Below are 25,803 nucleotides of genomic sequence, written 5' to 3'. Positions count from 1 at the left end.
ATGGAAATAGCTAAAGTGCAGCCCTTCAGTGAATTCACAGCACCTGGTGTGCATCCTGATGTCTGTTTTTTGTAAAGAGCACTTCTGCTCTTTAGAAGCTTCTCTAGAAGCTCCTTTACGTTTCTGTATGGTGCCTTCACCAGCTGGACAATTTCTCCTTTGTGATGATGGCTCTTGGGTTTTTCTCCAACAGATACTGCAGATGGAGTGTCTCAGGAGCTCATTTCAGCAGGTCTTGTTGATGGCAGAGATTTGGTAATAGGTAATGACATTATTTTTTCTGCTCTAACCATTTCAGTCATTTTTCGCATGTTAAAAATTACCTGATGATAGGAAAATTTCCCCTGGCCTTGATTCTCTACCCCAGTGGCCCAGCACAACTGCTGTCAATTCTGGTGGCAGTTCTGTGCTAACATATAGGCAACCCCCAGTTCACAAGATGATTTAGCTGGTCACATTGTGAAACAAATGTTCCTTGTAATGCAGAATGAAGTCTAATTGATGCACAAGCCAAATCATTACCATCTGACAGAGATGCAGCACCAAACTGCTGCACAAGCCTGTCCTGCTCACAGGCCTGTGCAAGAGAGCTCTGGGACTGGAATCAGCCAGGCTTTTGGGGTTTAATCAGGGCTGAGGAAGGAAGTGTGAAGTGCACATGCCCTGAGGCAGCAGCATGAGTTGTCTGGGGGGAACAGCTGCCTCAAACAGCAGCTTGCTAAATAAATGTATCCTCCTGTGCAGCAGGTGGGACTTAAACTGTCAGAACTACCTGTGTATTCCAAGTGCAGCAAGCAAAGCTTTTCCTTGTACACAGGAAAGCTGCTAGTGCAAAATTACCTGGATTTCCAGATGCAGTTGGGCATTTATTACTATTGATCCCCTGACATTCTGGGAAAAATGACTACCTCGAAAAGAGTAATGTAGTAACAATAACGGTGTGTTCACAGTTCAGAGCTTTAGGTTTAAGTAGGCTGAGTCTAATTGAGACCTAAACCTTTCCTTATCAGTGTAAAAATTCAAAGTTTGTTAAGCAATAGAAAGAGGACTAATGAGTTTGGGATGTTTTTCTCTAGCCTGTCCTAATATTTACCCTTTTCCTTCATGTCTGTGTGATTTCAGTTGCAGCTAATTTGCAGAAAATTGTGGAAGAGCCCCAGGCAAACAGATCCATCACTTTCAGACTGGTATTTATTCCTGTTCCCTAACTGATCAAGTTGTCCCTTGCAAGGAGAAGGCATTGCATGTAGATGTCTACTGCAGGCATCTGATGTATGCACTCTAAATCCTCCCTTCTTTCCCAAAGCTTCTTACTGATTGTATGACTGTAGGCACTGCAAGCTTTCCTCTGAGCAGCACCTGGGATAAATAAGCATGAGATGATGTGCTAATTAATATATAGAAATGTTGCCAAGGGGTATTTTTGGGGCTTGGGATGTGCACTTGCAGAAATATTTCCAAGCAAGTGGATGGACTAAGAATTGCCACAGGCTTCTTTCTTGGTGGAAGGGAATGAGGAAGGGTTCACATACACTGTCCCTGAAGAGGAAATGGGGAAACGAAGAAGAAAAAAGGAAAATAAAAGAGTGGTGGGCCAAAGAAGAGAGCCAAAACTGAGAGTTGAGCAGGTGAATCTTTCAGAGGTGGTGAAATTCAGGGGGAGTTACAGTGGCAAAGTGAAGGTTTAACGAGGTTATTGGTAGTAAAGCAGTAAGTGCTCTTATTTTTTACTCTTCCTGTAAGGAGTTTTCACTTGTTTTGCCCCATTTATTGCACATATAACGTCTAGTTGGAGCAATCATTGACAAAACTTCAGTCCCAGCACTTCATAGTTTCAAAAAAAACCCAAAACCATAAAACCAAAATACAAAAGCGCTCAATTTTAGCTTATGGTAGTGTGAGCTGCTGAATACAGTTCAAAGCTGTCCTGTGTCTGCTTCCTCCCCCACCTTGTCTGATACACCTGCTTGTGCTTTCTGCTGGAAGATGGAGAATGTGTGTTGCTATTTGGATCTCTGTTCCCTGTTTCAGGCATCTGGTGTTGACGGCTCAGAAATTCCGGATGATGGCAAACTTATAGGATTTGCACAGCTCAGCATCAGCTAAACATTGGTCCCAGGAGATGTTTCCCAACAGAGAACCCACATGTGCATATTCGTAATGCTTCTGTTAGCCTAAAAACAAAAACCACTACTGCCAAAGAATTGAACTACAGCCCCCTTCCTAGAAGCTTTAACATTTTCCTTAATAGGATCACAAACCTTCCTGAAATTACCGATGACGTTTACACCTTTTGTAAACAACTCTCATGTTTTTGTATCTGTCATCTCAAACATGCAGACCCAACACGTCATTGCCTGCATGTTCATTTTATTATTGCCTTACTTTAAAGAAAAATACTACTGAGTACGAAGCAGGGGGTTCCACTGCTCTGATGATCTTGCCTAAGTGTTTGCTTACATGTGGTTTCATTTTTTTTTCACTTGCTATTTTTGCACAAGTTTTAATACTGAACGGATTTTTTTTTTTTGTTCTTTACCTGCTTCTCCTTCTATCTGAAACACCAATGTACATGTTGTTTGGGTCACCTGGAGTGCTGAGATATCTGCTTCTCTTTGGCTGTGTGTTTTAAAACTGCTGGTTTGAATGCTTGCACCTGAGAAAGCAAGCAGAGTCTTAACCCACAGGAGGGAGAGCTGCCTTCCCTTGTGTTTGTGTTTTTGAGAAGTTCCTTGACTTTGAGGTGTTAGAAGTCAGCTTCCCTTTGTAAACTGCCTTAATTTTATTTTTTTTTCTTTATCATTTTGGTTCTCTCCACATGAGTGCCAGGCATGGCATGAGGGCTGAACCTTTTAATTTACATTCAGCAGTCCTTCCTGCTGCTTTCATTCTGCATCTTAGACGTAGTCTGTTCTTGAAGCAGACCATGGAGGCATTGCTGCCTGGAAACCGGTCTTTCAGATGATGTACACAATATCCATGGTCACAGGGACAGCAGATCTATGTCACTCTGCCTTTGGAACAGATGCACTTCCAAGCGTCCCTGAAACCCAGTGTGCTCCTGCCTGCCTGGCCTCCCAGCGTGTTCCCCAGCCCTTTGCAAGCTGGTACCCGTGGAACCACCCCTGTCGTGTTTTACAGCAATAAAGCATCACCAGTAGAGCGGCTGCACTGGGCAAAAGCGGGCACTGGGTTTGTCCCTCCTGCACTAAATCCCTTGGGTCGTGGGGCTGTGTGTCAGCCCCAGCCTCAGCGTTTGATCAGGATGTCACTGCACCCCTGTCACACACGTATTTAGCTTTTCTTTCCATGTGCTGTTGAAGTTGAGTTTCTACATGAATAATATAAATTATGCTCTGAGTTTGAGAAGAGACACTTGTAATGCAATATGTGAATAATAAATGGTGTTGACTTTTTTTTTTTCCTACTGTTTCACAGTTGGCCTTTGTAACTGCTCTTGGCTCTGGAGTGTTTTCTACACAGAAATTGTAAGTCTGTAATTTAACACACAGATGGAAACGTGCTTTGTTTCCATCACACACAAACAATGCAGAAACAGAGCAGAATGACTAGGTTCAATTAGGACTTTTGTTCTATTTTGTTGGGTTTTTTGTTGGTTTTTTTTTTTTTTAATTTCCAAGTCTTCAGATGAACAATCTGTATTTATATCTTGTTCTCTATGAGCAGCTGTGGAAGCTTCCTGAATTGTGCATGTTCTTTTTTTACTGCCCCTGTTGCTTGTAGCTCTGGGTGGGTATTGGGTGTGTCCCCATGGGCTGTTTGCAGCCCATGTGAAGGGGAGGGAGAGGAAGGTGAGAAATTGGGAGTGAGATCATCCCAGGGTGCAGCGCCGATGCTCTCTAGGGCCAAGGCAGTGAGTGCCCAGTAGCAGGGAGCTGCTGGTGGCCAGCTTGGCCAGGTGTGTGTTGGCACCACTCCCTGGTGCCAGACACAGAGCACTCCCTACAGTGTCCCCCATTGAGCTTGTTGGCTCGGGAAGAGCAGGCTGGCACCTTGATTTTCCCGTCACCCTGTGCTCAGTGTGGATGTGTTGGGAGCCTTTAGGATACAGAGACAAGGTAGTTGTGGTACAGTATTATTTTCCCTCTGCCTGCATGCCCTGGGGACCTCCTCGTTCATTTGTGTACTGGTGCTGAGGAAGGTTAGGACTCAAACTGCTCAAATGGAACAATGCAGCATCTATTTATTGTTATTCCCCATTTTCCCAAAGCCAGGACTTAGAGAGCTTGAGCTCACGCTAACCCAAGGTTCCGTAGTTCTTTAATGGAGAAAATAAGCGAGGAAGAAGCTGATGGGTTTTGCTCTACAGATCTCCAGATCTTTTGGGTAGGGATCCAAAATATTTACTTGGGCTATTACAGTGCTAGACAACTGTCTTTTCTGATGTTGTTCCAGTAAGTGCCAATGCTGTTCATAATTGTTTTCCAGTGTCATTAAGAATTTGGTTTTTGTGCAAATTTCTGATCTGAACCTGGAAGCAGGTGGTAATTTTAAGTTAGTTCCTACTTTTAAGGACAATGCTCTGTTAATGAAAACGGATCCTCTTCACAACTTTGGTGTATTGTAGATTATAATGAAAGATGTAAAATAGTCAGGCTTTTTTTCCTTTTTTGGACTTTGTATTTTACTGCATGTGTCTAATTTTTAATCAATAAAGAACAAATTGTCCATTGCCAGGTTTTGATGCTTGGTTTGCTTGTCACTGGGTTGGATGGTGGGTCTTGAGGAAGGGGTTTCTCTGAGTGGTGTCTGCAACCCCTGGGGCATTTCTGTTTGGGGTGGTGGGAGGTTTGACATCCCTCAGGAAGACTCAGTGAGGAAAGGGAAATCAAATCCAGGGTGGATGGGGCTCTGAGTAATGTGGTCTAGTGGGAGGTGTCCCTGGCAGGGGGTTGGAACTTGGTGAGCTTTAAGGTGCCTTCCAACCCAAACCATTCCATGAGTGCATCTCTGCAGGAGTTGTGTGCAGAAATTGTGCCTGGAGGGCGCTCAGGATGATGCCCTGAGAGGTTTTCTCCAAGCTCTGCATGCCCTGTGCAGCTGGGAATGAGTTTCCCCTGTGCAGAAATGCCTCAGGATGACACAGTAGTGTGAAAGTGGGAGGATTTATACCCTGACAAGGGGTGAAAGTATGAACTGCACAATCTCCTCTCCTCCAAAACTGTTGTTCTTTTTGGATGCCCTGGTGAACTCAACCCCAGTGGGGCATCCATGGTCTATTTTCCAGCATATTTTACCATGCCCTTCTTATGGATCTGGGGCAGCAGGAGTATCCAAGTGGCTTTTGGGCACCTCATGGACATCTCAAAGGGGCCCCAGGCAAATGCTTTTCCTACATGAGGGATGGGCTGAGCAGTGCTGGACTCACATTCTTGCTGATAATTTTAGGGATTTGGGCCTCAGTCACCACTGCCCTGTGTCAAATTTCTCCCAACCCTTTACCTCTTCCCCGAGTCCTCCCTGCATTTAGCCCCCAGCAGCCTGCAGGGTGACCCAGAACTGGTGGGAAGGGGGGACAGCCTGTGCCTGGCATGCTTGTGTTGCACAGGGAAGCTGCAAAGGAAGTGGCAGCTCCCATCCCTTGGAATCACAACAAACTGGCTGCCCTTCCTCATCTCTGCTTCTGCCCATCCATTAACGTATCTCCCTTTGTTCCTCTGGGCTATTCCCAGCTCTGCATCCCACCAGGCTCGTCTGAGCCTTGCTTTCCTGGGTGGTTCAGCAAATGCACCCGTTGCAGTCACTGTGGAGAGGAGTCAGTTCCCTGTCAATGCCGCCTGGCCCTGGCAGAGGAGGTGGCCCAGGTTCCCTCAAACAGGGGTCCTGCTCCAGCCAGCACTGGATGTTTGTGGGTGGCACAGGGATGATTAATATATTACATGATGAACTTGTAGTGACTGCCTATGACTGCAGAACTTATCTGAGGTTTAAACATTAATCTCAGCCCTCTGGGAAGTCTGTCCCGGCACTGTCCTGTCCCAGACACAGCCACCAATGTCAGGTGTCGGGGAAATTTTGAAAGCAGTTGGTGATTTCGGGCGATTCCAGAAATGCCTGGTGCTGCTCTCCGTGATCCCGTGCCTCAGTGTGGCTTTCCACCAGTTTTGCCAGCTTTTCATGGTCCCAAACGTTCCTTACCACTGTGACACCAGCTGGATCCGCGCCGTGGGCCCCAACCTGACGCAGGAGGAGCAGCTGAACCTCACCCTGCCCCGCGGCGCGGACGGGCAGTTTGAGCAGTGCTCCAGGTACTCCCCGGTGGACTGGGACCTGCAGAACATCGTGGCCTACGGACTCAATGACACAGAGAAGTGCATGGATGGCTGGGTGTACCCCTCAGAGCAGCCACCGTCCCTGCTCACCGAGGTCTGTGTCTGCTGGTTCATGTGCTGGGGTGTGGAAGGGACGGGACACCCAAATGGCCACAGTGCCCCCAGAGCTGGTGCCTGACCACGGCGCGGTTGGGATTTACAGCAGGTGTGGGTTGGGGACTTGGCTCCACCAGGCAGCCCCCAGGTGTGGTCCTGGAGGGGGTGCAGGCTGATATAGAGGTGCAGGTGGGGAGATGAATCACTCCTGGAGGGACCTCCTGCCCCTGGGTTTCCCCATCCCTCTGCATACAGGGGTTAACCTTTCCAACTTAATGGAAATGGAATGGTTTGGCTCAGAAGGGTCCTTTAAACATCATCTTGTCCAACCCCCAACACCACAATTGTTAGCTGAGAAAGCTGCTAAATTAAAGCAGAGTAGGTTTGGATTAAATATTAGGAAGAAATTCTTTGCTGTGAGGGTGGTGAAGCCCTGGCCCACATTGCCCAGAGAAGCAGTGGCTGTCCCATCCCTGGAGTGTCCAAGGCCAGGTTGGATGGGACTCTGATCTACCTGGTCTAGTGTGAGGTGCCCTGCCCATGGCAAGAGAGTTCAAATTAGATGATCTTTAACGTCCCTTCCAACCCAAACCATTTTATGGTTCTATGATCCTTCCTATGTCAGTCTTTCCACTGATGTCCTCTGGATGCTGGCAATTGTAGGACATCTCTTTAACAGAGCCTGCTTGTCCCAGGAATCAGCATTGCATCCATCCTTTCTCCTCTGGGAGGTCAGGAGGTCTGGCAGGAAGGAAGCTGCTGCTTCTGTCCCCAGGCCCACCTAAAGCAAAATTTGCCAACCAGGAGGCTCCCCTGGGTTGGCTGGGCTGCAGGTCCCAGTGCACAGGAGAGGAACCCTACTGAGTGCCCTAAGGGCTTGTCCCACCTCTGACTTGTATGCCCTGTGCATTCTGTGGGGATTCGCATCCTTGGAAGAGGGGATACCAAAGCATCTGTTTCTCCTTTCTCCAGTTTGACCTGGTGTGTGACAGGAAGAACCTGAATGACATTGCCCAGGCCATCTACATGGCAGGGCTGCTCCTGGGATCCATGATCTTTGGGCCTCTCAGTGACAGGTGAGGAGCCACAACCCAGAGTCTGTGCAAAGCCAGCCCAGCACAGACCAGGTGGTGTGAGCCTGTCTGGACTGTGCACCCTGTGCATTTTGTCACCACTTCTCACTAACAGGGACCCTGACCAAAGTCCTCTGGTCCCATGAGGACATGGCCACACAGGGAGGGGATGGGAGAGAGACACAGCAAGTGTGTACAGTGCTTCACTTGTCACCCCACAGTCTATTCTGAGCCTTACCAGGGTGGTAAAGATCACTGTATAACCTGCTGGGCTCCTTGCCACCTCCATGGGGTCTCCACACACTGATTGTGTCTTCCCTGCTTCTCCCCAGGATCGGCCGCCGCCCAGTCATTCTGCTCTCCGTCTTCCTCCAGGGCTTGTTTGGCCTGGGAATTGCCTTTGTGCCTCATTTCTATGTGTACATGGCCTTCAGGTGTGTCGTAGGGGCCTCTGTGTCAGGGATCACCATGACAATACTGGCCTTAGGTGAGTAGGATGCCCTTGCCCTGGGGCATCTCAAGATGCAATGGAAAAGGCTTCAAAGAAATAAAAATATTCATGTTTGACTAGAAAAACACCCTGGCGAGGACAGGTCTTGATCTTCACTGTCTTTTGGTACTTTGGCAACTTCTCAGCCCTCAGTCAGAGCTTTGGGGAGCATCTCTCCCCTGCCATTGCTCAGAGGAGGGCAAGGGACAGTGTCCCAGCACAGGGGGTCAGTCTAATCCTCACCTCCAGAATAATTCTTCTCCAGGGAAACACCCTGTTTGCCTGAGGGGAAACAATCTGGATGACTCTGAGCCCTCTGAGCCTTCCTTCTTCCTTTCAGCTACGGAATGGATCGGTGTCTCCTCCCGGCCAAAGGCAGTGCTCACTTCTCACTGCTGTTTCGCCATTGGGCAGATGATTTTGGCTGGTTTGGGTTATGGGATTCGCAACTGGAGGTTGCTGGAAATTGCAGGATCTGTTATTATATTTGCCTTTTTCTTCTTCATCGGGTAAGTAGGATGTGGACAGAGCTCATGCAGACATGACAGCAGTGTGAGGGTGTGAGTGAGGAGGTGGCAGCAGCTCAGAACCAGGCTGGGTCTTTCCCATTGGAGTGCAGGTGCTGCAGGAGCTGCTGCAGAGCTCAGCACGTCTCCCTGGGCACTGCACTGCTGACAGCAGCAGATGCTTTGCTGCAGGGCTCCAAATGTGGCCTTTGCAGCCTAAATTTAGGGCATTTAGACCCACTGATCTCATGGACCATTCACCTCAGAGTTGAACTTGATGATCCTTGGGGCCCCATCCAACGCAGAAGATTCTGTGCTTCTGTGATCTGATTCTGTGCTGGCCAAGGCTTGCTGGGCACGGTCCCAGAGAAAGGGGCTGTGGGGAACCCAGCAGGACACAGCAGCATGTCCTGGCCTCCCCTTCCTGGCAGGGTGCTCCCAGAATCAGCTCGCTGGCTGGTGACCAAAGGCAGAATCGAGGAAGCCAAGAAGGTCCTGCAGAAGGCGGCGGCCACCAACAAGCGCAGCCTCCCGCCAGAGCTCCTGGAGCAGGTACTGGGGGGTTCTTGTCCTCACACACTGCCCTGGGCCTTGCAGCAGGTACTGGGGGGTTCTTGTCCTCACACACTGCCCTGGGCCTTGCAGCAGCCCCTGCAGCTCAGCTCAGCTGAGTTACCCAGGGATGAGGTCAGGCAAGAGCCCCAGCTTCTGCTGAGGTGCAGCCCGGAGCTTTGTGAAATCTGCCTGGGGATGTGGGAAGGACTGAAATGCTTCCCTGGCTTTTGTCCCATGAGGATTCCAGGAGTGGGACTGATGAGCACAGGGTCTCTCTTTAGTCTGTGGGTTTCCATGCAGAAATGCCTGAAGGGGACTTCCCTCCTTGCCCACCCCAAAGTTCCTGCCCTGGGGAGATGTTCATCCTGAGGAGCCTCTCAGTCACCACCCCTGTGCTGGGCACACAGAGGGCACAGAGCCCACTGGGCTGCCCTGCCTCCCAGAGCTCTGCGGGTCACAGGCCTGTCCCACCCAGGCTTTCCATGGACTGCAGATGGAAAAGGAGCTGGATATGGGTTTCCTTTTCCTGCTCTGACTCTTTGACTTTCTGTGTTTTGAAGTTGAAACCCGAGAAAAAGGTCAATTCTGGAAGTTTCCTGGATCTCTTTCGGAAGAAGCACCTGTGGAAGGTGACTTTAATCATGTCATGTGCTTGGTAAGACATTCCCTGGTGCATTCTTCCCAAACTTCTAGGTAAAAGAAGAGACTGACAATCAGTCATTTAGAAATTAACCTTGTAGGTTTTGAGTGTTATTTGATGTGTGTTTCTGCTTCTGATTGTTTAAGATACTTTGTGGGAAAGCATATGACATTTCCAGCTTTGGCAGGCCTGTGGTATTTCTCTGGTTTTACATCTCCTTGGAAATGCTGTGGCTCAGTCCAAATGTTGTCATTGGAGATCAATGCCGCATTTCCTCATGGCTAACATCTGCTCTGTGCCACCCTGCCTGGCTTTCAGGTTTGTGAACAGCTTTGTCTACTATGGGCTGAGTCTGAACGTGACAAATTTTGGCCTGGACATCTACCTGACTCAGCTGGCCTTTGGAGCAGTGGAAATCCCGGCCCGTGTTGGTTGTATCTTCACTCTGCAGAGGTTTGGGAGGAGGAAAACGCAGGCTGTTCTCCTGGTGCTGAGTGGCCTGGTGTGTCTGATCATCACCGGCATCCCTGAAGGTGAACAACCTCATCCTCGGAGGGGACATCCTCCGGGACAGGGAGGCACAGAGAGAGCCCCAGCCCTTCCCTTGCGGGTTCTGTCCTCCCACCCTGCGTGGCTCACATCCCTCTAGACCTGAGCTGATGCTGGCCACAGAAGCCTGGCTGAATCCACAGGGCCCATTCCAAAAAACCCAAACTTTTCTTGCTGATTGTGATAAGGGAGGGCAGAGCTGAGCCCAGTGGGGCCCCTGCCAACAGAGAAAAATTAACACCTGGGGAGGTGAGATGATGGATGCAGAGTGCCCTGAAAGTGGCCAGAGCAGCCTGCTCCATGCTCAGGCACTGCCAGAGGCGATGGCTCCCCTCAGGTGACACAGCTGTCCCCTGCAGGTGACACAGCTGTCCTTGCAGATGACACAGTTGTCCCCGCAGGTGACACAGTTGTCCCTGCAATCCCCAGTCGCCATCCGTGAGTGGTGCTGAGCCCTCCCCAGCCCACAGCTGCCGTCTCTCCTCCTCCTCCCCTCAGACCAGCCCGTGGCAACCACCGTCCTGGCCACCGTCGGCAAGTTTGCTGCCTCGGCTTCCTTCTCCACCTCGTACGTGTATGCTGCCGAGCTCTTCCCCACGGTGGTCAGGTGAGCTCTCCCCGCACACCGGCGCTCCCCTCTGCCGGTGCTGAGGGGCAGGGGAGCCGGGCCGTCCCCACGGCCCCTCAGCCCGCGGTGGCGCCGGGCCCGCCCGCACCTCCCGCCGCCCTCTCTCCCACAGGCAGACGGGCGTGGGGCTGTGCTCCATGGCGGCGCGGGTGGCCGGCATCCTGGCGCCGCTGGTCCGTCTCCTGGGGCACTACCACCGGGCCATCCCCATGGCCATCTTCGGGAGCACGCCCGTGCTGGGCGGGCTGCTCTGCGTGCTGCTGCCCGAGACCCGCGGCACCGAGCTGGCCGATGACACGGGCGACGGACAAACCCCGCCTGAGGTGGGTCCCGGTGGGGATGTGGGGAGTGTGGGGAGCCAGCGCTGGGGGAGCTCCTTGGCCTTGCATTGCTGGGGTTTCTGGAGGAGGGCATGGAGTGCGGCTGTCCCGCTGTGGAGAGAAGGGAGGGTACCCCATAATCCTGCTTGAGGATGTCATCTCTTTATTCCTGTCCGTGGGATAGAACAGCCAGTGCTCCACTTTCCTCCCTCTGCCCTCCTTAGGGAATTGCCTTATAGCCACATCCTCTGGCTTTCACCCTCTGCTAGCTCCCAGCCCTCATTCCCCATGGGACCAGGTGGAATTGCACTCCAGTGCTTTTGTTGTCTTGCTGGGAGAAGGGTGTCCACAGGAGCAGTGGGGAGTGGGATCCGGGTTGCTGGAGGCTGCTTGTCTCAGGGGCAGCTGCCATCAGCTTCCTGCACACCTTTCCTTGCCTTTACACCCTTTTCCCTTTCATCAGGTCTGCGAAAATGCCACCAGCGGCTCTCAGAATGGGCAGGTGAAAGGACAAGGTGGTGGCCAAGACAGTGAGAGCACGAAGACCACGTACTTCTAGCTGGGTCTGCAGTGGCTGTGGATAAAGGCAGCCCGGTGCTGCGTGGGCACTGAGGACAGGCAGGGTCTCTCCACCACCATCACTGCCAAGTCTTGGGTCTCCTTTTCTTTTTTGCCTTCCTGTATCTCCCTCTGTAGCTTGTCCTCAGGCACTGCAGGCTGTCACTGGTGTCCAACAGTGACAGAGAAAATTGGCTGCTTTTTACTTGAGGGAAAAAAAGAAAGAAATCAAGAATTAGAATGGAGGCACCTCCTCTTCATTTTTCCCGTTGTGTCTCCAGGAAGGTGAGACTGTAAACTTTGTCCAGTGAGACACCCACTAGAGCATTGAATAAACTTGCAAGAGAGAACTGGGCTCACTAACAGGAGAGCCGGAGCAGATGCGGCACTGAAAATAATCTCACACTTGCAAGGAGTGATTTATCGTGACTGTCTAGCAAGATCATCCTGTTCTCTCATAAAAACACTCCTTTTTTTTTTTTTTTTTTCTTTTTTTTTTTTTTTAATTTGAGATACTCAGCTGAGAAAAGAAAAAAAAAAAAAAAAGATGTGATAGAAGAAACAGCATGCAGGGAGCAAGGATGTCTAACAGACAACAGAATTTTCACTTTAGTGCTGGTGGCTTTGAATTGATGCCAGTCATGATGCTCTGGGCATGGTAAATGGTGCTGTTGGGCTGCAGTGTGGGACCAAATTGATTTGTCCATTCCAGGAAACTGAGGGATGTTGTGGCAGTTGGTCTCTTAGAAAAAACTGCAAATCTTTCCAGGAAATGTCAAGTCTTTTCTACTCTGTTGTAATATATTCCTTTTTTGCTGGATCCGTTTTGTCTTTGAAAGACTTAGGACTGCTTTTGTCTTATAATGTGAAGAAAAAAATGTGTTTTTCCTGTGCTTCCCTTCATATTATCTCATGTCCCTCAGTGCAACTTTCTGTTCCCACTGGATGGGTGCAGATGAAGCCTGCGAGTGGCACATGGTGGTTCTTCATCTTTGATTGTACAGCTCAAAGGTTTTTTCTGGTAGTGTCGAGAAATGTTAAACCAGAGTATTTCTTCTCTCCATTGCCATGCCTATGTGTTATATCATGGACCAAAGTACCTCATGGATATTCAGTTTGATCAAGACAGAGTTTTGGATCAAATCAGTGCCATGTGACAATGTCCTGTCAGGAGGGACTAGCTGTGGTGCATCTTTTCAGAGGATTTGCTGTGGTGCTCCTCTTCAGTACCCTGAGAAGAGAGGAGCTCAGTCCTTTGCCCTTTCCTTGGAAAAGGCTGGGGAGTGCCTCCTTCAGGCTCTTATGGAAAACAAGGCATTGAGGGAAGAGCTTGTACAGTTATAGAAGGAACCACTTTGGAAATTGTACTCTGAGACTCTCTGGTTTGGTTCATTTCATAAATAAAGGCATCCAAGCGCAGCTGATGTACTTCTGCTTCCAGTTCATTTGTACCTCCAGTGGGCTGAAGGTCCATTTCATGGAATCTTGGAGTGGTTTGGGTGGGAAGGGACCTTAAAGATAATTTAGTTGCAATTCCCCCCTCTGCCACACGCAGGGACACTCTCCACTATCCCAGGGTGCTCCAAGCCACATCCAACCTGGCCTTGGACACTTCCAGGGATGGGACAGCCACAGCTGCTCTGGGCAACCTGTGCCAGGGCATCACCACGCTCATGGGGAAGGATTTCTTCCTAACATCTCATCTATATCTCCCCTCTGTCAGTTTTAAGCCGTTCCACCTTGTCCTGTCACTCCATGCTCTTGTCCCAAGTCCCTCTCCAGCTCTCTTGGAGCCCCTTCAGGCAATGGAAGGCCCCTGGGGCCTTCTCTTCTTCAGGTGGAACAATCCAAACTCCCTCAGCCTTTCCTCATAGGAGAGGTTCTTCAATCCTTCTAATCATCTTTGTGGCCTCATCTGGATTCCCTCCAGCAGCTCCGTATTGGATTGTATCTGCTCTTCTCTGGATCACTGAACTGTGTGAGTGTGAATCCCCCTGGACTGTGCACTTGAAGAGCACCTGAATAGCTGGACTCATGTTTTTCCCAGCTCAGCACAAGTGGGAGGATGTCCAGTGTTTTTGCAGTGCCTTGGTGTCAGTCCTAGCCAGCCCACCCATGGCCTTGCACTGTGAGGAGTAGAGGTGACAGCACAAAGTGGAGCCAGGAGTGCTGGAACAGCACGTGGGAATGCAAACATAAACCTGTGGGAATGTAAATACACTTTTGCATGAGTGCAGTGTGGTGTTCTGGCCTCTCATGATTGAGGCCATGGGCAAAGGGTAAAATGTGACCTAAGGAATAACTAAGGCAAAGAGGATGATTCCGTATTGAAGGGAGGGAGCAAAAAGGCTGGCAAGGTGATGAGGACAAAATGGGATAGAGAGGTTTAGCTGTGAAGAGCGAGTTGTCTCATTTTAGAGACAAATTTAGGAGAAAATGCTCTGGAATGAATGTTTCCTCCAAAGAGAAGGGCTTCAGAAATCCCTTTTTCTGTCAATGAGAAAATGGATACCAGTGGGTGAAAGTGAAAAAACCCACCTGTTTATTGACAAAGTGCCCACATGGCAAAGGAAAAAAATTGAATAAATGCTAGATATTGAGCTGTCAGAACCTTACCCCCAACACACACACACACCCACTGAAGAACAAAAACCCCAATATTCCAGGGAAAGAAAGAAACAGGCTGTGTGGCAGGGGGAACAAAATGTCACTGTTTTTTTTGTCACAGGGAAGGGGAAAAAGGTTCATGCAGCAGCTCAGGCAAAACAGATGGGAACCTGCTGAACCTCTGGCATTGGTCACCTCCTCACAGCAAATGAAGCTGATGGATTTTAGGGTCTTTTCTCTTGTTGGTTCAGCTTTTCCCAAGGTCTCAGGTCAGGTAGATCAGGTCCTCCACTCCCGCCTGATCAGCTTCTGGCAATTGTGTGATCCTAGACCAAAACCATGCCAAACAATTCAAGGAAGAAAAACAAAAGCTGCCAAAGGATTGCTGCTGCAGTCTCTGCAGGCCAGGAAAAGGGAAAAAAAAAAACTTCTTGCCTAATCTAACAAAAAACCAAGCTAGCTAAGCAACTGTCTTAGGGTGATTTTGTGATGGTGCTCTATTCCCTAATTGTCTGCTTTATGCCTGGCTTTATGCTGCTGTAATTTAAAGTTAGTCCAGAGGATGGGTGTGAGCCTTGGGGGCTCCTGTGTGGGCTTTGTTCAAAAACTCACTCCCAGACGTGCTCTGTGTGGGCATTGGCACTTACTTTGTTGCTTAACTAACTTTTTTTTTTTTTTTTTTTTTTTTTTTTTTTTGTAGCTTAAGCAAGAAATTTCTTTTTTTCCCTGATCTGCAGCAGTGATCTTCCAGATTTTTTTCTTGAACTCTTTTGGCTTGGTTTTTGGTCCAAAATCAGACAATTGCTGAGATGAACTGCTCTGAGCCTGAGACCTCAGAAAAAAACCTGAACCAACAAGAGAACACCAAAATCCACCAGCTTCATCTGCTGTGAAGAGGAGACCAACACCAGAGGTTCAGCAGGTTTCTCATCTGTTTTGCCAGAGAAGCTGCATGAACTCCTTTTTATTTTTCCCCCTTCCCTGAGACAAAGGGGCCACCACCATTTTTGCCTTCCCAGCCATGTGGCCAGCCAGCCTGATTATTTTTTCCCTGGGCATTTTGAGGTTTTTTGTTGGGTGGAGGTGTAAGGTTTTGAAAACAAATATCTAGCATTTATTCAATCTTTTTCTGTGCCTTGTGGGCACCTTGCTTTGTTAATAAACAGGGTTTTTTCACTTTCACCCACTGGTATTTCTTTCATTGGCAAAAGGCATTACTGAAGCCCTTCTCTTTGGAGGAAACATTAATTTCAGAGTGTTTTCTCCTAAATTTGTCTCTAAACTGAGACAGCAGCAAAGTAACATCCAGTCCACGCTGCACCCAGCATATCCTGGAGACAATCTTTGAACAGAGCCTGTGCAGGACTCCCCAAAGCTCACACCCACCCTCTGTACCAGCCCTAAAGTACAGCAGCCATTTCTGGACATAAAGGAGGTGACCAGGAATAGAGTATCAGCATAAAATCACCCCACAGCACAGAAGCAGGGCCAAAAGAGCTCCTGTTGTCAGAGGAGCCCCACAGGGACCACTGACATTTTCAGCACATTTTCAATGTCACATTGACACCAACAAACTGTGTTGAAATCCTGGCTGTGGGGCAGAGATGTCAGGATCATGGACCATCCCCTTTACCTAGAGGACATCACCTTCTCCTTTCACCTGACTCCGTGCTGGGAAGCCCCAGGTCCATGAGAAGAGCAAAGCTTGCAAAAAGGGACCAGCATGGAGTGGCTGAGGAGGTGAGGAGATGGGCATTAAAGGTGCTCTCCTGACTGTGCAAGAAGCCATAGAATCATTTAGGGTGGAAAAGACCTCTAAGACCACTAGCTCCAGCCATCAGCCCAGCACTGCCAGATCCACCACGAAACCACATCCCTAAATGACACAGCTATGTGTCTTTTAGATACCCCCAAGGATGGTACCTCACCAGTGGCCTGGGCAGCCTGTTCCCATGTTGGACAACCCTTGTGGAGAAGAAATTTTCCCTGTTATCCAATTTAAACCTCCCGTGGTGCAACTTGGGGCCATTTCCACTTCTTCTGTCATTTGTTACATGGGAGAAGAGACCGACTCCCACCTGGCTGCATCCTCCTGTCAGGGATTTGTAGAGAGTGAGAGAGTGTAGAGAGTGTAGAGAGTACCCCCTGAGCCTCCTTTTCTGCAGGCTGAGCTCCCACAGCTCCCTCAGCTGCTCCAGCCCCTTCCCCAGTTCCGTTCCCTTCAGTGCCAAAGCCCAGGTCTTGCAAACTCCCTATCCCATCTCCAGCTATGGCCACATTCCAGCAGGGTGATTTTGTGCACCAAAGCCAAAGAACAAAATGAATATCAGCTCCAGGTGCATGCAGCCTGGACTTGGCACACCCCAGCCCTCAAAACACCATTTACTAGAGCACAAAGAGATGGGAAACCAAAGGGTGCAGCAAATCTGAGTGAGCAGCCTTCTCCTTCTTTGAGAGTAGTGATGTGCTAGAGGAGATGGATTCATTGGAGGGAGCTGAAATACATCCCCTGCTGGCTAACAATTAGCAGAGGAGAGGAGCCCACTCTTCTCTTTCTTTTGACACTAGATGACACTAAAATGTCATGACTGATCTGGCAGCAGCCAGCTGAAGGTCAGTGTAAAAGGCTCACCATGACAGAGGAAAGCTGTCCAAGTGCCCACACAGTTTGGCATCGACTTGCAGCATTCTCTTGCAGTTCAGGAAACTTCTACAGCTGCTAGCAGAGAAAATAAATGCAGACTGTTCATTGGAAGACTTTGAAAAAAAGGAAAAAGTCCTTATTGAACTCACACACTCTGCTTTAACATTCTGTTTTTGCATTGTTTGTGTGTGATGGAAACAAAGCACGTTTCCATCTGTGTGTTAAATTACAGACTTACAATTTCTGTGTAGAAAACACTCCAGAGCCAAGAGCAGTTACAAAGGCCAACTGTGAAACAGTAGGAAAAAAAAAGTCAACACCATTTATTATTCACATATTGCATTACAAGTGTCTCTTCTCAAACTCAGAGCATAATTTATATTATTCATGTAGAAACTCAACTTCAACAGCACATGGAAAGAAAAGCTAAATACGTGTGTGACAGGGGTGCAGTGACATCCTGATCAAACGCTGAGGCTGGGGCTGACGCACGGCCCCACGACCCAAGGGATTTAGTGCAGGAGGGACAAACCCAGTGCCCGCTTTTGCCCAGTGCAGCCGCTCTACTGGTGATGCTTTATTGCTGTAAAACACGACAGGGGTGGTTCCACGGGTACCAGCTTGCAAAGGACTGGGGAACACGCTGGGAGGCCAGGCAGGCAGGAGCACACTGGGTTTCAGGGATGCTTGGAAGTGCATCTGTTCCAAAGGCAGAGTGACATAGATCTGCTGTCCCTGTGACCATGGATATTGTGTACATCATCTGAAAGACCGGTTTCCAGGCAGCAATGCCTCCATGGTCTGCTTCAAGAATGATGGGATCAGACTAGACTGGGTCTAGGCTTTCTGGGGTGGGCAGCCTTTCTGGTTTATGGTAGTTAGTAGATGTCTGTCCAATCATAACTTGCTCTCTGAGCCTCTGCAGACATCCTTCTCCAAGTCTCTGTCATCATCTCTGGTGTTGGATGAGAAAAACTCATCAGTTTTCTGCTCCTGAAGATAAGAAGGAAAGAGGAGATGAGACTGTATTCATCCCTGACTCTGACATTTTTTCTTTGCCTTAAATTTACAGGTTTTGATTTTTTTTTCCCTTCATTTCAGAGTTCCTTGTTCCCACCTCAGCTGGGGGTTGGTTGTTCCCTGTGCCATCTGCCAGGTCAATGCCACGGGTCTCAGGCAGCAGGATGCAGAACAGGGCCACCACCACAGGGATGCTCCCAAAGATGGCCATGGGGATGGCCTGGTGGTACTGGTCCAGGGGAATGATCAGCGGGGCCAGGATCCCGGCCACCCTCGCCATGGTCGAGCACAGCCCCACGCCCGTCTGCCTGCGGGAGAGAGGAGCAGCGGGAGGGGTGGGCAGGGGTCAGCCCTCCTGGGCTGATTGTGGCCACATGGCCACCTTCAGCCATGGCAGAAGGAAGCCCTGATGTGTGGGAACAGCTCACCTGAGGACGGTGGGGAAGAGCTCGGCGGCGTAGACGTAGGAGGTGGAGAAAGCGGCCGTGGCTGTGAATTTGCCGATGATGGCCAGGACGGTGATTACCACGGGCTGGTCTGAGGGCAGGAGGAGACACAACCACTGTAACCTCCAGGGGGATGGTTCCCTTGGGACCAGAGCTCTCTGCAGTGGGGTTCTTGGGACAGCCCTTGCTAATAGACTTGGTAAGCAAACCTACCACCGAACCCATTGGGAATGATTCCAGCATACCCTCACCTGGAAAATGCCCTCTGGCAAAGAGAACTCAGATTTCTCCTGAGGGCATTTTCTAGATCTGCAACTCAAGTGAGCTGCTGAGCCACCACAGGTGTTTGGGGAGTGCTTGGCTGGAAGTTCCATGTCCCTGACCTGGGAATCATTGGGAAGTCCCATTGTTACCTTTAATCTCACTCACAGCACTGGCACAGCAGCAGGGATGGGCTATGGACTGGGGCACAAACAGATGCAAACAGATGAGGGGGGAAGTGGGGATTTGCTTTTTCTCTTCATCTAAGAAAGGGAGACATGGTGGCTTTTAAAGCACTGCTGCTGCTGTACCTTTCTGCCAGGAGGTGGTGGTGTCTAGTGGGTGGTGGTGTGTAATGGACACTGCCTGCCAAGGGCCAGGAGCTTGGAATAACCAGACACAGCCCTGAGGGAGAAGGAATCCAGGGCGAGGGGAAGGCAGAATGTTGGGTCTGAAGCACCCTGGGCTGTGAGAGTGGAGGCAGCTGAGCCTGTGGGAGTGAGTGTGGGTCTGCCAGGATGGGAGGATGGTCTGAACAAGGGTAGGGATGTCCAGCTCTGCTCACAGGCTGGGAAGGTTCACCTTCAGGGATGCCAGTTAGGATGAGACATATCAGGCCAGCCAGCAGCAGGAGAATGCCCTGCACTTTCTTCCTCCCAAACCACTCCAGCAGGAAAATGCAGGAGATTCGAGCTGGAAGCTCCACTGCCCCAAAGGCCAGCTGTGTCAGGTAGACATCCAGACCAAAATCTGTCACACTGAGGCTCAGCCCATAGTAGACAATGCTGTCTGCAAACCTAAAATTCAAGTAAAGCAGAATAGAACATGTCTCCAGATGGTTTTATGGAGGTTTACAACCAAAAATTAGAAAGGTTAGAACACACACAATTTATTTAAATTCCCAACAATCTCTGTTTTGGTTCTAGTCACAACCTTTGACAATTCTGTGGGACATAGTTGCAGGAGATAAAGCAGAATAGATCTTCATAAGGTCAGCAAATTCTAGACTGAACCCAAAACTTCTAGATAGGCACAAAGCTTCTCCAAGGCCAAGGGATTGCCAAAGCTGGAATTACTCAAGTGTTTCTAACAAAACCCACAGAATCATCGATAATCATCTTCTTTCTGTGCCCAGACATGGTAAATCTGGTCCAGGATGTGGAGGTAGAATGATAGCAGATAAAGACATGCAAATGTATACTACCAGAAAAATCACTGGTAACATTAATTTACTGTTCTTGTCAACCATCAACTTCTTTTCTTTCGCCTACTGGTTTTGACAGAGGGGACCAGGGAATGTCTTACCAGGTACATGACATGATTAAAGTCACCTTCCGCAGGTGACTCTTCCTAAAGAGATCCAGGAAACTTCCAGACTTGGCCTCTTTCTCAGGCTTCAGCTTCAAAACACAGAAAGTCAAAGAGTCAGAGCAGGAAAAGGAAGCCCATGTCCAGCTCCTTTTCCATCTGCAATCCAAGGAAAGCCTTGGTGAGAGAGGCCTGTGACCCGCAGAGCTCTGGGAGGCAGGGCAGCCCAGTGGGCTCTGTGCCCTGGGTGTCCAGCACAGGGGTGGTGACTGAGAGGCTCCTCAGGATGAACATCTCCCCAGGGCAGGAACTTTGGGATGGGCAAGGAGGGAAGTCCCCTTCAGGCATTTCTGCATGGAAACCCACAGACTAAAGAGAGACCCTGTGCTCATCAGTCCCACTCGTGGAATCCTCATGGGACAAAAGCCAGGGGAGCATTTCAGTCCTTCCCACATCCCCAGGTGGACTTCACAAAGCTCCAGGCTGCACCTCAGCAGAAGCTGGGGCTCTTGCCTGACCTCATCCCTGGGTAACTCAGCTGAGCTGAGCTGCGGGGACTGCTGCAAGGCCCAGGGCAGTGTGTGAGGACAAGAACCCCCCAGTACCTGCTGCAAGGCCCAGGGCAGTGTGTGAGGACAAGAACCCCCCAGTACCTGCTGCAAGGCCCAGGGCAGTGTGTGAGGACAAGAACCCCCCAGTACCTGCTCCAGGAGCTCTGGCGGGAGGCTGCGCTTGTTGGTGGCCGCCGCCTTCTGCAGGACCTTCTTGGCTTCCTCGATTCTGCCTTTGGTCACCAGCCAGTGAGCTGACTCTGGGATCACCCTGCCAGGAGGGGAGGCCAGGACATGCTGCTGTGTCCTGCTGGGTTCCCCACAGCCCCTTTCTCTGGGACCGTGCCCAGCAAGCCTTGGCAGGAATCAGATCACAGAAGCACAGAATCTTCTGTGTTGGATGGGGCCCCAAGGATCATCAAGTCCAGCTCTGAGGTGAATGGCCCATGAGATCAGTGGGTCTAAATGCCCTAAATTTAGGCTGCAAAGGCCACATTTGGAGCCCTGCAGCAAAGCATCTGGTGCTCTCAGCAGTGCAGTGCCCAGGGAGACGTGCTGAGCTCTGCAGCAGCTCCTGCAGCACCTGCACTCCAATGGGAAAGACCCAGCCTGGTTCTGAGCTGCTGCCACCTCCTCACTCACACCCCTCACATCAGTTTTTTGTCTTCCAGAAACTCTGCCCTGCTCCTGCTTACCAGATGTAGAAAAAAAGGGCAAACATAGGAGCAGATCCTGCAATTTCCAGCAGCCTCCAGTTGCGAATCCCATAACTCAAACCAGCCACCGTCATCTGCCCGATGGCGAAAGCCGTGTGAGCAATCAGCAGTGCCTTTGTCCGGTAGGAGACCCCAACCCATTCTGTAGCTAAGAGGGAAAACAAAGGTTCAGGCTTTGTTGTGGGCTCTCTTTTGTTATTGTAAGGCCATGTGAGGCCATGTCTGCTGCCTCAGGGCAAAGGCTTCTCACTCACCCAAGGATACGACTGTAATCATAATTCCTGACACCGCAGCTCCCACGACACACCTGATGGCCATGAACACATAGAAATGGGGCACAAAGGCAATTCCCAGGCCAAACACAGCCTGTATGAGGATGCAGAGGAGAAAGACTGGCCTCCTGCCTATCCTGTGGAAGAAGAGGGAAGACCCAGTCAGTACCAGGAGAGTCCCCGTTGGGAGAGGGAAAAGCCCAGGAGGGATTCAAAGTGATTTGAGAACCAGAGGAGATTTGACATCCATGTGAACATAGATCCTCTATAAACCCCAAGAAATCATGTGCAGAAAAATCAGTGTCTCCAGTGTTGACCCATCATGGTTCTGCAAAGCCTGAGACACCAGAAGGGACTAAACTTGTGCTTCCTGAAGAACCACCCCCAACGAGGCTGTATCTGCCTCTCTTTTCAACCCTCAGACATTTCCAGACCTCTCAGATGGCCCCAGATGCCCAATCTCAGGCAAGGGAGTTGAGTCCTGTGAAGGGAGCAGTTCCCGTTCAGTGCATGGACAGTCTGCACCCTCGTCTGGGCTGTCCCTGGGTGCTGGGCAGTGTGTCTGGGAAGGAACTGTGTTTCCTCACCTGTCACTGAGCATCCCAAACAACATGGCTCCTATGAGAAGCCCAGCCATGTAGATGGACTGGGAGACATCATTCAGGACCGCCCTGTCGCACACCAGGTCAAACTGGAGGAAGGAAAACACAGATGCTGTTGTTTTTGACACACACCAGCTGCTTTCTGGGGGTGGGCAGCCTTTCTGGTTCCTGGTGGATCCAGATCTGGGTGCCTGAGCTCTTGCTCCAGCCCCTGGGAGCAGAGAACCCCTCACAATGGCTTAAGCTCTTCCTGGTGAGCACTTAGGACATAAATCAATGGTGGCACAGGCACATGAGCTGCTCAGCATGTCTCTGCATCCTGGTGCACATCTGCTGGGTGCTGGGATCTGCAGGATTCCCCTCCAGCCCAAACATCCCTGTGGGAGCATCCTGGTTGGCAAGTTTTGTTTGAAGTGTGACCTTGGGGTGAGAGCTGTATCAGCTTTCTTCTCTGGCTGAAAAGGCAGGACAGGGTGGAAAGAGGAGGAGAGCAGTGCTTTTTCTGATAAAGGAGGACCAGCACAGGAATGAGAAGGGATGTAGCTGCTGAAAGCTCTAGAGAAGCCTTTTCTGAAATGGACTTGGTGCTTCAGGGACACCTTTGCAAATGCCAGAGGCTGGACTTCCTCTTGTGCTCCAACTTAGAGGAGGGTACTTGTGAGAAAGTGCTGGAGCTGGCAGGTAGGAAAGGAGGGAGGAGGGATGAGAGAAAGTGAGAAAGGAACAAAAGTCCACAGAGGGAGAATCACAGAATTATGGAATCATTTAGGTTGGAAAATACCTCCAAGAACAAGTACAACCTTTGACAGACCACTACCATGTAAGCTAGAAGGTGGGAGATAAGGCAGAATAGAGGAGTTGAGGATGCTGATAAACAAGGCTTTTGCTCAGCTGCATGGTCCCTGGCATGTCTTGTTGCAGCCCTGAAGGTTTCTGGAGGCCCAAGAAATATTAATGACAAGCACTTGGAAGGTAAATGTCCTTCACAGAGAAGATGATGTGAGTAGAATCAGGCTGAAGAACAGGGGATACTATGGCAGGGATGCCCAAAAGCTCCCTCCAGGCATCTACATCATGAAGTCAAGGGTCTGAATACTGAAAAGGAGACAGATGGTGGGCAGAACATGTGCTGGACTCACACCCCCACGGTCACTGCCTGTGCCCTCCCCAGGCATCTTCATCATGGCCTTCCTGCAACAACCTCCCAGGGATCCCAGCTGCCATCTGCGTGATGGAAGCAAAATCCTGCAGTAAATCTCAACCTGACTGCACCACAGGCCAGGATGTTGCCATCCCCTCCCACCACAGCTGGCACTGGCTGACCAAGCCACAGGCCAGGATATTGCCATCCCCTCCTCTGCACGCCCCTGCCTCATCAACCATCAGGCACAGACCTCGGTGAGCAGGGACGGTGGCTGCTCTGAGGGGTACACCCAGCCATCCATGCACTTCTCGGTGTCATTGAGTCCATAGGCCACGATGTTCTGCAGGTCCCAGTCCACCGGGGAGTACCTGGAGCACTGCTCAAACTGCCCGTCCACGCCACGGGGCAGGGTGAGGTTCAGCTGCTCCTCCTGCGTCAGGTTGGGGCCCACGGCGCGGATCCAGCTGGTGTCACAGTGGTGAGGCACTTCCACAACCATGAACACTTGGCCAACCATTTGGAAGGGGTTGAGAAGTAGTGGGAGGGAGAGGAGCAGGATCAGCAGTTTCTGATAGAGCCCACACTCTCCCACAGCAGTTAAAAGATCTCCAAACTCAGCCATGGCGAGCACCTCTGTGGCCAGGCTGCACTGGTGCCTATGGCTTAAATAGGCAAATATTAATGTTTAAACTGTGCAAGCACTAAAGCCCTAATCCAGTGTGATAAAATGAGCACCTGTACTGGCACACCACTCCATAATGATGATACCGTGCAGTCCTCCAGGATGCACTTTGTCACCAGCCATTCCCTCCCTGCTCTTGGGAATAGAGCAAAGGTGCCGGAGCACTGCCACTCTTGGAGATACGGTAGTGACATCTTGTCCTTTCCCAGCCTCAGATGTGTCACAAGGCCTCCTGAAAGCAACTGTGCTGCAGCATAAGGTTTCTGTCTGAGGCATGAAGTTGGGATTCTGCAAATGAGGGTTAATTTTAGTGAGTGTGGGGAGGCAAACAGAGTAAATTTGCTGCTCCCATTAATGGTGTAATGAGTATATAATGCATCCTGGAGACATATATGTAAGAGAAGCAGAATATCACTTCTCCTCTGGACCAGGAAATATGGCTGGTAGTCCAGTAGACTTGGTCTTGACAGCTGTGTCCCAAGCTCTCTGTTTCCATTTGTGGAAACCCTGGTTAGTCAGAAAACTAGATCTAAACTACCATTTCTTGGGGCTAATCCTAGAATAGACCTGGCTTAGAGAGTACCCTCAGGGAAAACAGCGCTTTACACACACAGACATTCAGAGCACACAGGAATTGGGAAATGACACCAGCTTGGCTTTGCCTGAGGTTCTGATGCCACTGGAAAAGCAGATTGACCTGATTTCTGCTGCACATCTGAGCTGCTTCCTGGGTAGACTCCCTGAGTGGCTTGTGTCTTTATTCCTGGTAAACTGGGTAGCTGGGTTGCCCTCAGTGTGTGACATTTTGTGTGTAATTTGGCAAAGGTTGGTTTTACCAGAGCTCCTGGCTGCTTTTATCAGAGCTATGAACACATCACTAACCTGCTCGTTTCAAATCTTCTCTTAAATTCTTTGTCTTTTTCTCTCAATGCCCATAGTACATCTGAGCCTCCAACAAAATCACTCCTGAGTCACACAAGCCTGGATTGGTGTTTCATGAGTGGGAATAGCTCCGTTTTGTTTATGAAAGTCACAAAAGGACAAGAATATTGGATTTTAAAGCATCACCTCCTTAGCTGGAGTGGGAGAGTGAGATCATACTGGTTAGTGGTGTTCAGAGTAAAGGAAGAGAGGAGTAAATGTTACTCAGAGTTGTGTGAATTCACACACTGCTGTGCATTTATCATCTGCACACACCACACAGCCAAACATCACAGCTCTGCATGCACTTCCTTGGATGAGAGGATTTGCTGCTCTTCAGAGACATTCCCTGAGCAGGAGGCTGAACTACACAACTTGCAGAGATTCCTTTTACCCTAGACCCATCTCTGCCCTTTTGGTGGGATGACCTGGCCGAGGAGATCTGGTCTGGCAGAGACGTTTCATCCATGTCCTGCCTTCTCTATCAGTGTGCAAGAAGCTCAAGTCTTCAGGCTCATCCTGTTGTGTGTGGCTCAAGGTCTTCCCTCCCATTCCTCAGCCCTCAGCATTTGCTGTGGCAGAGGTCCAATTTATGACTATAAAACCTCCTTGGGGCTGACCCAGATCTGAGTTTCACGTGCAGATGTGACTCCTTAAAGCTGTTCTTCCAGCCATGACCAGACAGGCCCTTCAGAAGCCCTGGGAAAGCTTCGGTCCTTTGTCACCCTCAGATGACATTTCTGATGAAAGGATGTCTTCATGACTGTCTCCATCATCTGAGTGGGTCAATCCTGCATGGTGGAGATCTCTCAGGGAGCAAGGCTGGGCCAGCCCTGCAAGCTGCTGTTTCCCCCCACTTGTAGGGATTCTGAGCTTGTTTCTCTCTGTCCAGCAGCTCTGCTCAGGTGGATTACTAAGGCT

The 25,803-nt window shown here is 50.0% G+C and overlaps 3 protein-coding genes across 3 annotated transcripts in view; 2 read left to right on the top strand and 1 right to left on the bottom strand.

Moving 5' to 3' along the window:
* OXSR1 (oxidative stress responsive kinase 1) overlaps positions 1–4,694 on the top strand; it is an 87,358-nt gene extending 82,664 nt beyond the window's left edge. Inside the window, exons 16-18 of the mRNA XM_063416616.1 lie at positions 194–262; positions 1,123–1,187; positions 2,032–4,694. Coding sequence (XP_063272686.1) covers positions 194–262; positions 1,123–1,187; positions 2,032–2,106 — 209 coding nt within the window. The 3' untranslated portion in view covers positions 2,107–4,694. The remainder of the gene's footprint in view (positions 1–193; positions 263–1,122; positions 1,188–2,031) is intronic.
* Positions 4,695–6,015: 1,321 nt separating this feature from the next.
* Positions 6,016–13,681, top strand: LOC134563298 (solute carrier family 22 member 13-like). Its single transcript, XM_063421172.1, has 10 exons — positions 6,016–6,387; positions 7,362–7,465; positions 7,795–7,949; positions 8,293–8,461; positions 8,890–9,010; positions 9,574–9,668; positions 9,972–10,186; positions 10,701–10,809; positions 10,943–11,153; positions 11,614–13,681. Exons 1-10 carry the CDS (start codon positions 6,016–6,018, stop codon positions 11,707–11,709), a joined length of 1,647 nt encoding a protein of 548 aa, XP_063277242.1. The 3' UTR covers positions 11,710–13,681.
* A 3,450-nt stretch (positions 13,682–17,131) lies between these two features.
* On the bottom strand, positions 17,132–23,919 carry LOC134563287 (solute carrier family 22 member 13-like). Its single transcript, XM_063421161.1, has 10 exons — positions 23,530–23,919; positions 22,121–22,224; positions 21,516–21,670; positions 21,241–21,409; positions 20,696–20,816; positions 19,992–20,086; positions 19,269–19,483; positions 18,408–18,516; positions 18,077–18,287; positions 17,132–17,952 (listed from the first exon to the last, which is right to left on the bottom strand). Exons 1-10 carry the CDS (start codon positions 23,899–23,901, stop codon positions 17,857–17,859), a joined length of 1,647 nt encoding a protein of 548 aa, XP_063277231.1. The 5' UTR covers positions 23,902–23,919; the 3' UTR covers positions 17,132–17,856.
* Positions 23,920–25,803: the final 1,884 nt, after the last annotated feature.

The sequence above is a fragment of the Prinia subflava genome, chromosome 1 (assembly GCF_021018805.1).
Source record: "Prinia subflava isolate CZ2003 ecotype Zambia chromosome 1, Cam_Psub_1.2, whole genome shotgun sequence".
Taxonomy (NCBI): Eukaryota; Metazoa; Chordata; class Aves; order Passeriformes; family Cisticolidae; genus Prinia; species Prinia subflava.
This window is presented reverse-complemented; position numbering and strand designations above follow the sequence as displayed.

Excerpts from the sequence above, each read along its gene's own strand:
- LOC134563287 (XM_063421161.1), bottom strand. The coding sequence starts at position 23,901 with ATGGCTGAGTTTGGAGATCTTTTAACTGCTGTGGGAGAGTGTGGGCTC. Across the intron at positions 22,225-23,529 it reads CACCGTCCCTGCTCACCGAG|TTTGACCTGGTGTGCGACAG; the intron begins GTCTGTGCCTGA and ends TCCTTCCTCCAG. Across the intron at positions 18,288-18,407 it reads CTCTTCCCCACCGTCCTCAG|GCAGACGGGCGTGGGGCTGT; the intron begins GTGAGCTGTTCC and ends TCTCTCCCGCAG.
- LOC134563298 (XM_063421172.1), top strand. The coding sequence starts at position 6,016 with ATGTCAGGTGTCGGGGAAATTTTGAAAGCAGTTGGTGATTTCGGGCGA. Across the intron at positions 10,187-10,700 it reads CATCACCGGCATCCCTGAAG|ACCAGCCCGTGGCAACCACC; the intron begins GTGAACAACCTC and ends TCCTCCCCTCAG. Across the intron at positions 11,154-11,613 it reads ACGGACAAACCCCGCCTGAG|GTCTGCGAAAATGCCACCAG; the intron begins GTGGGTCCCGGT and ends CCCTTTCATCAG.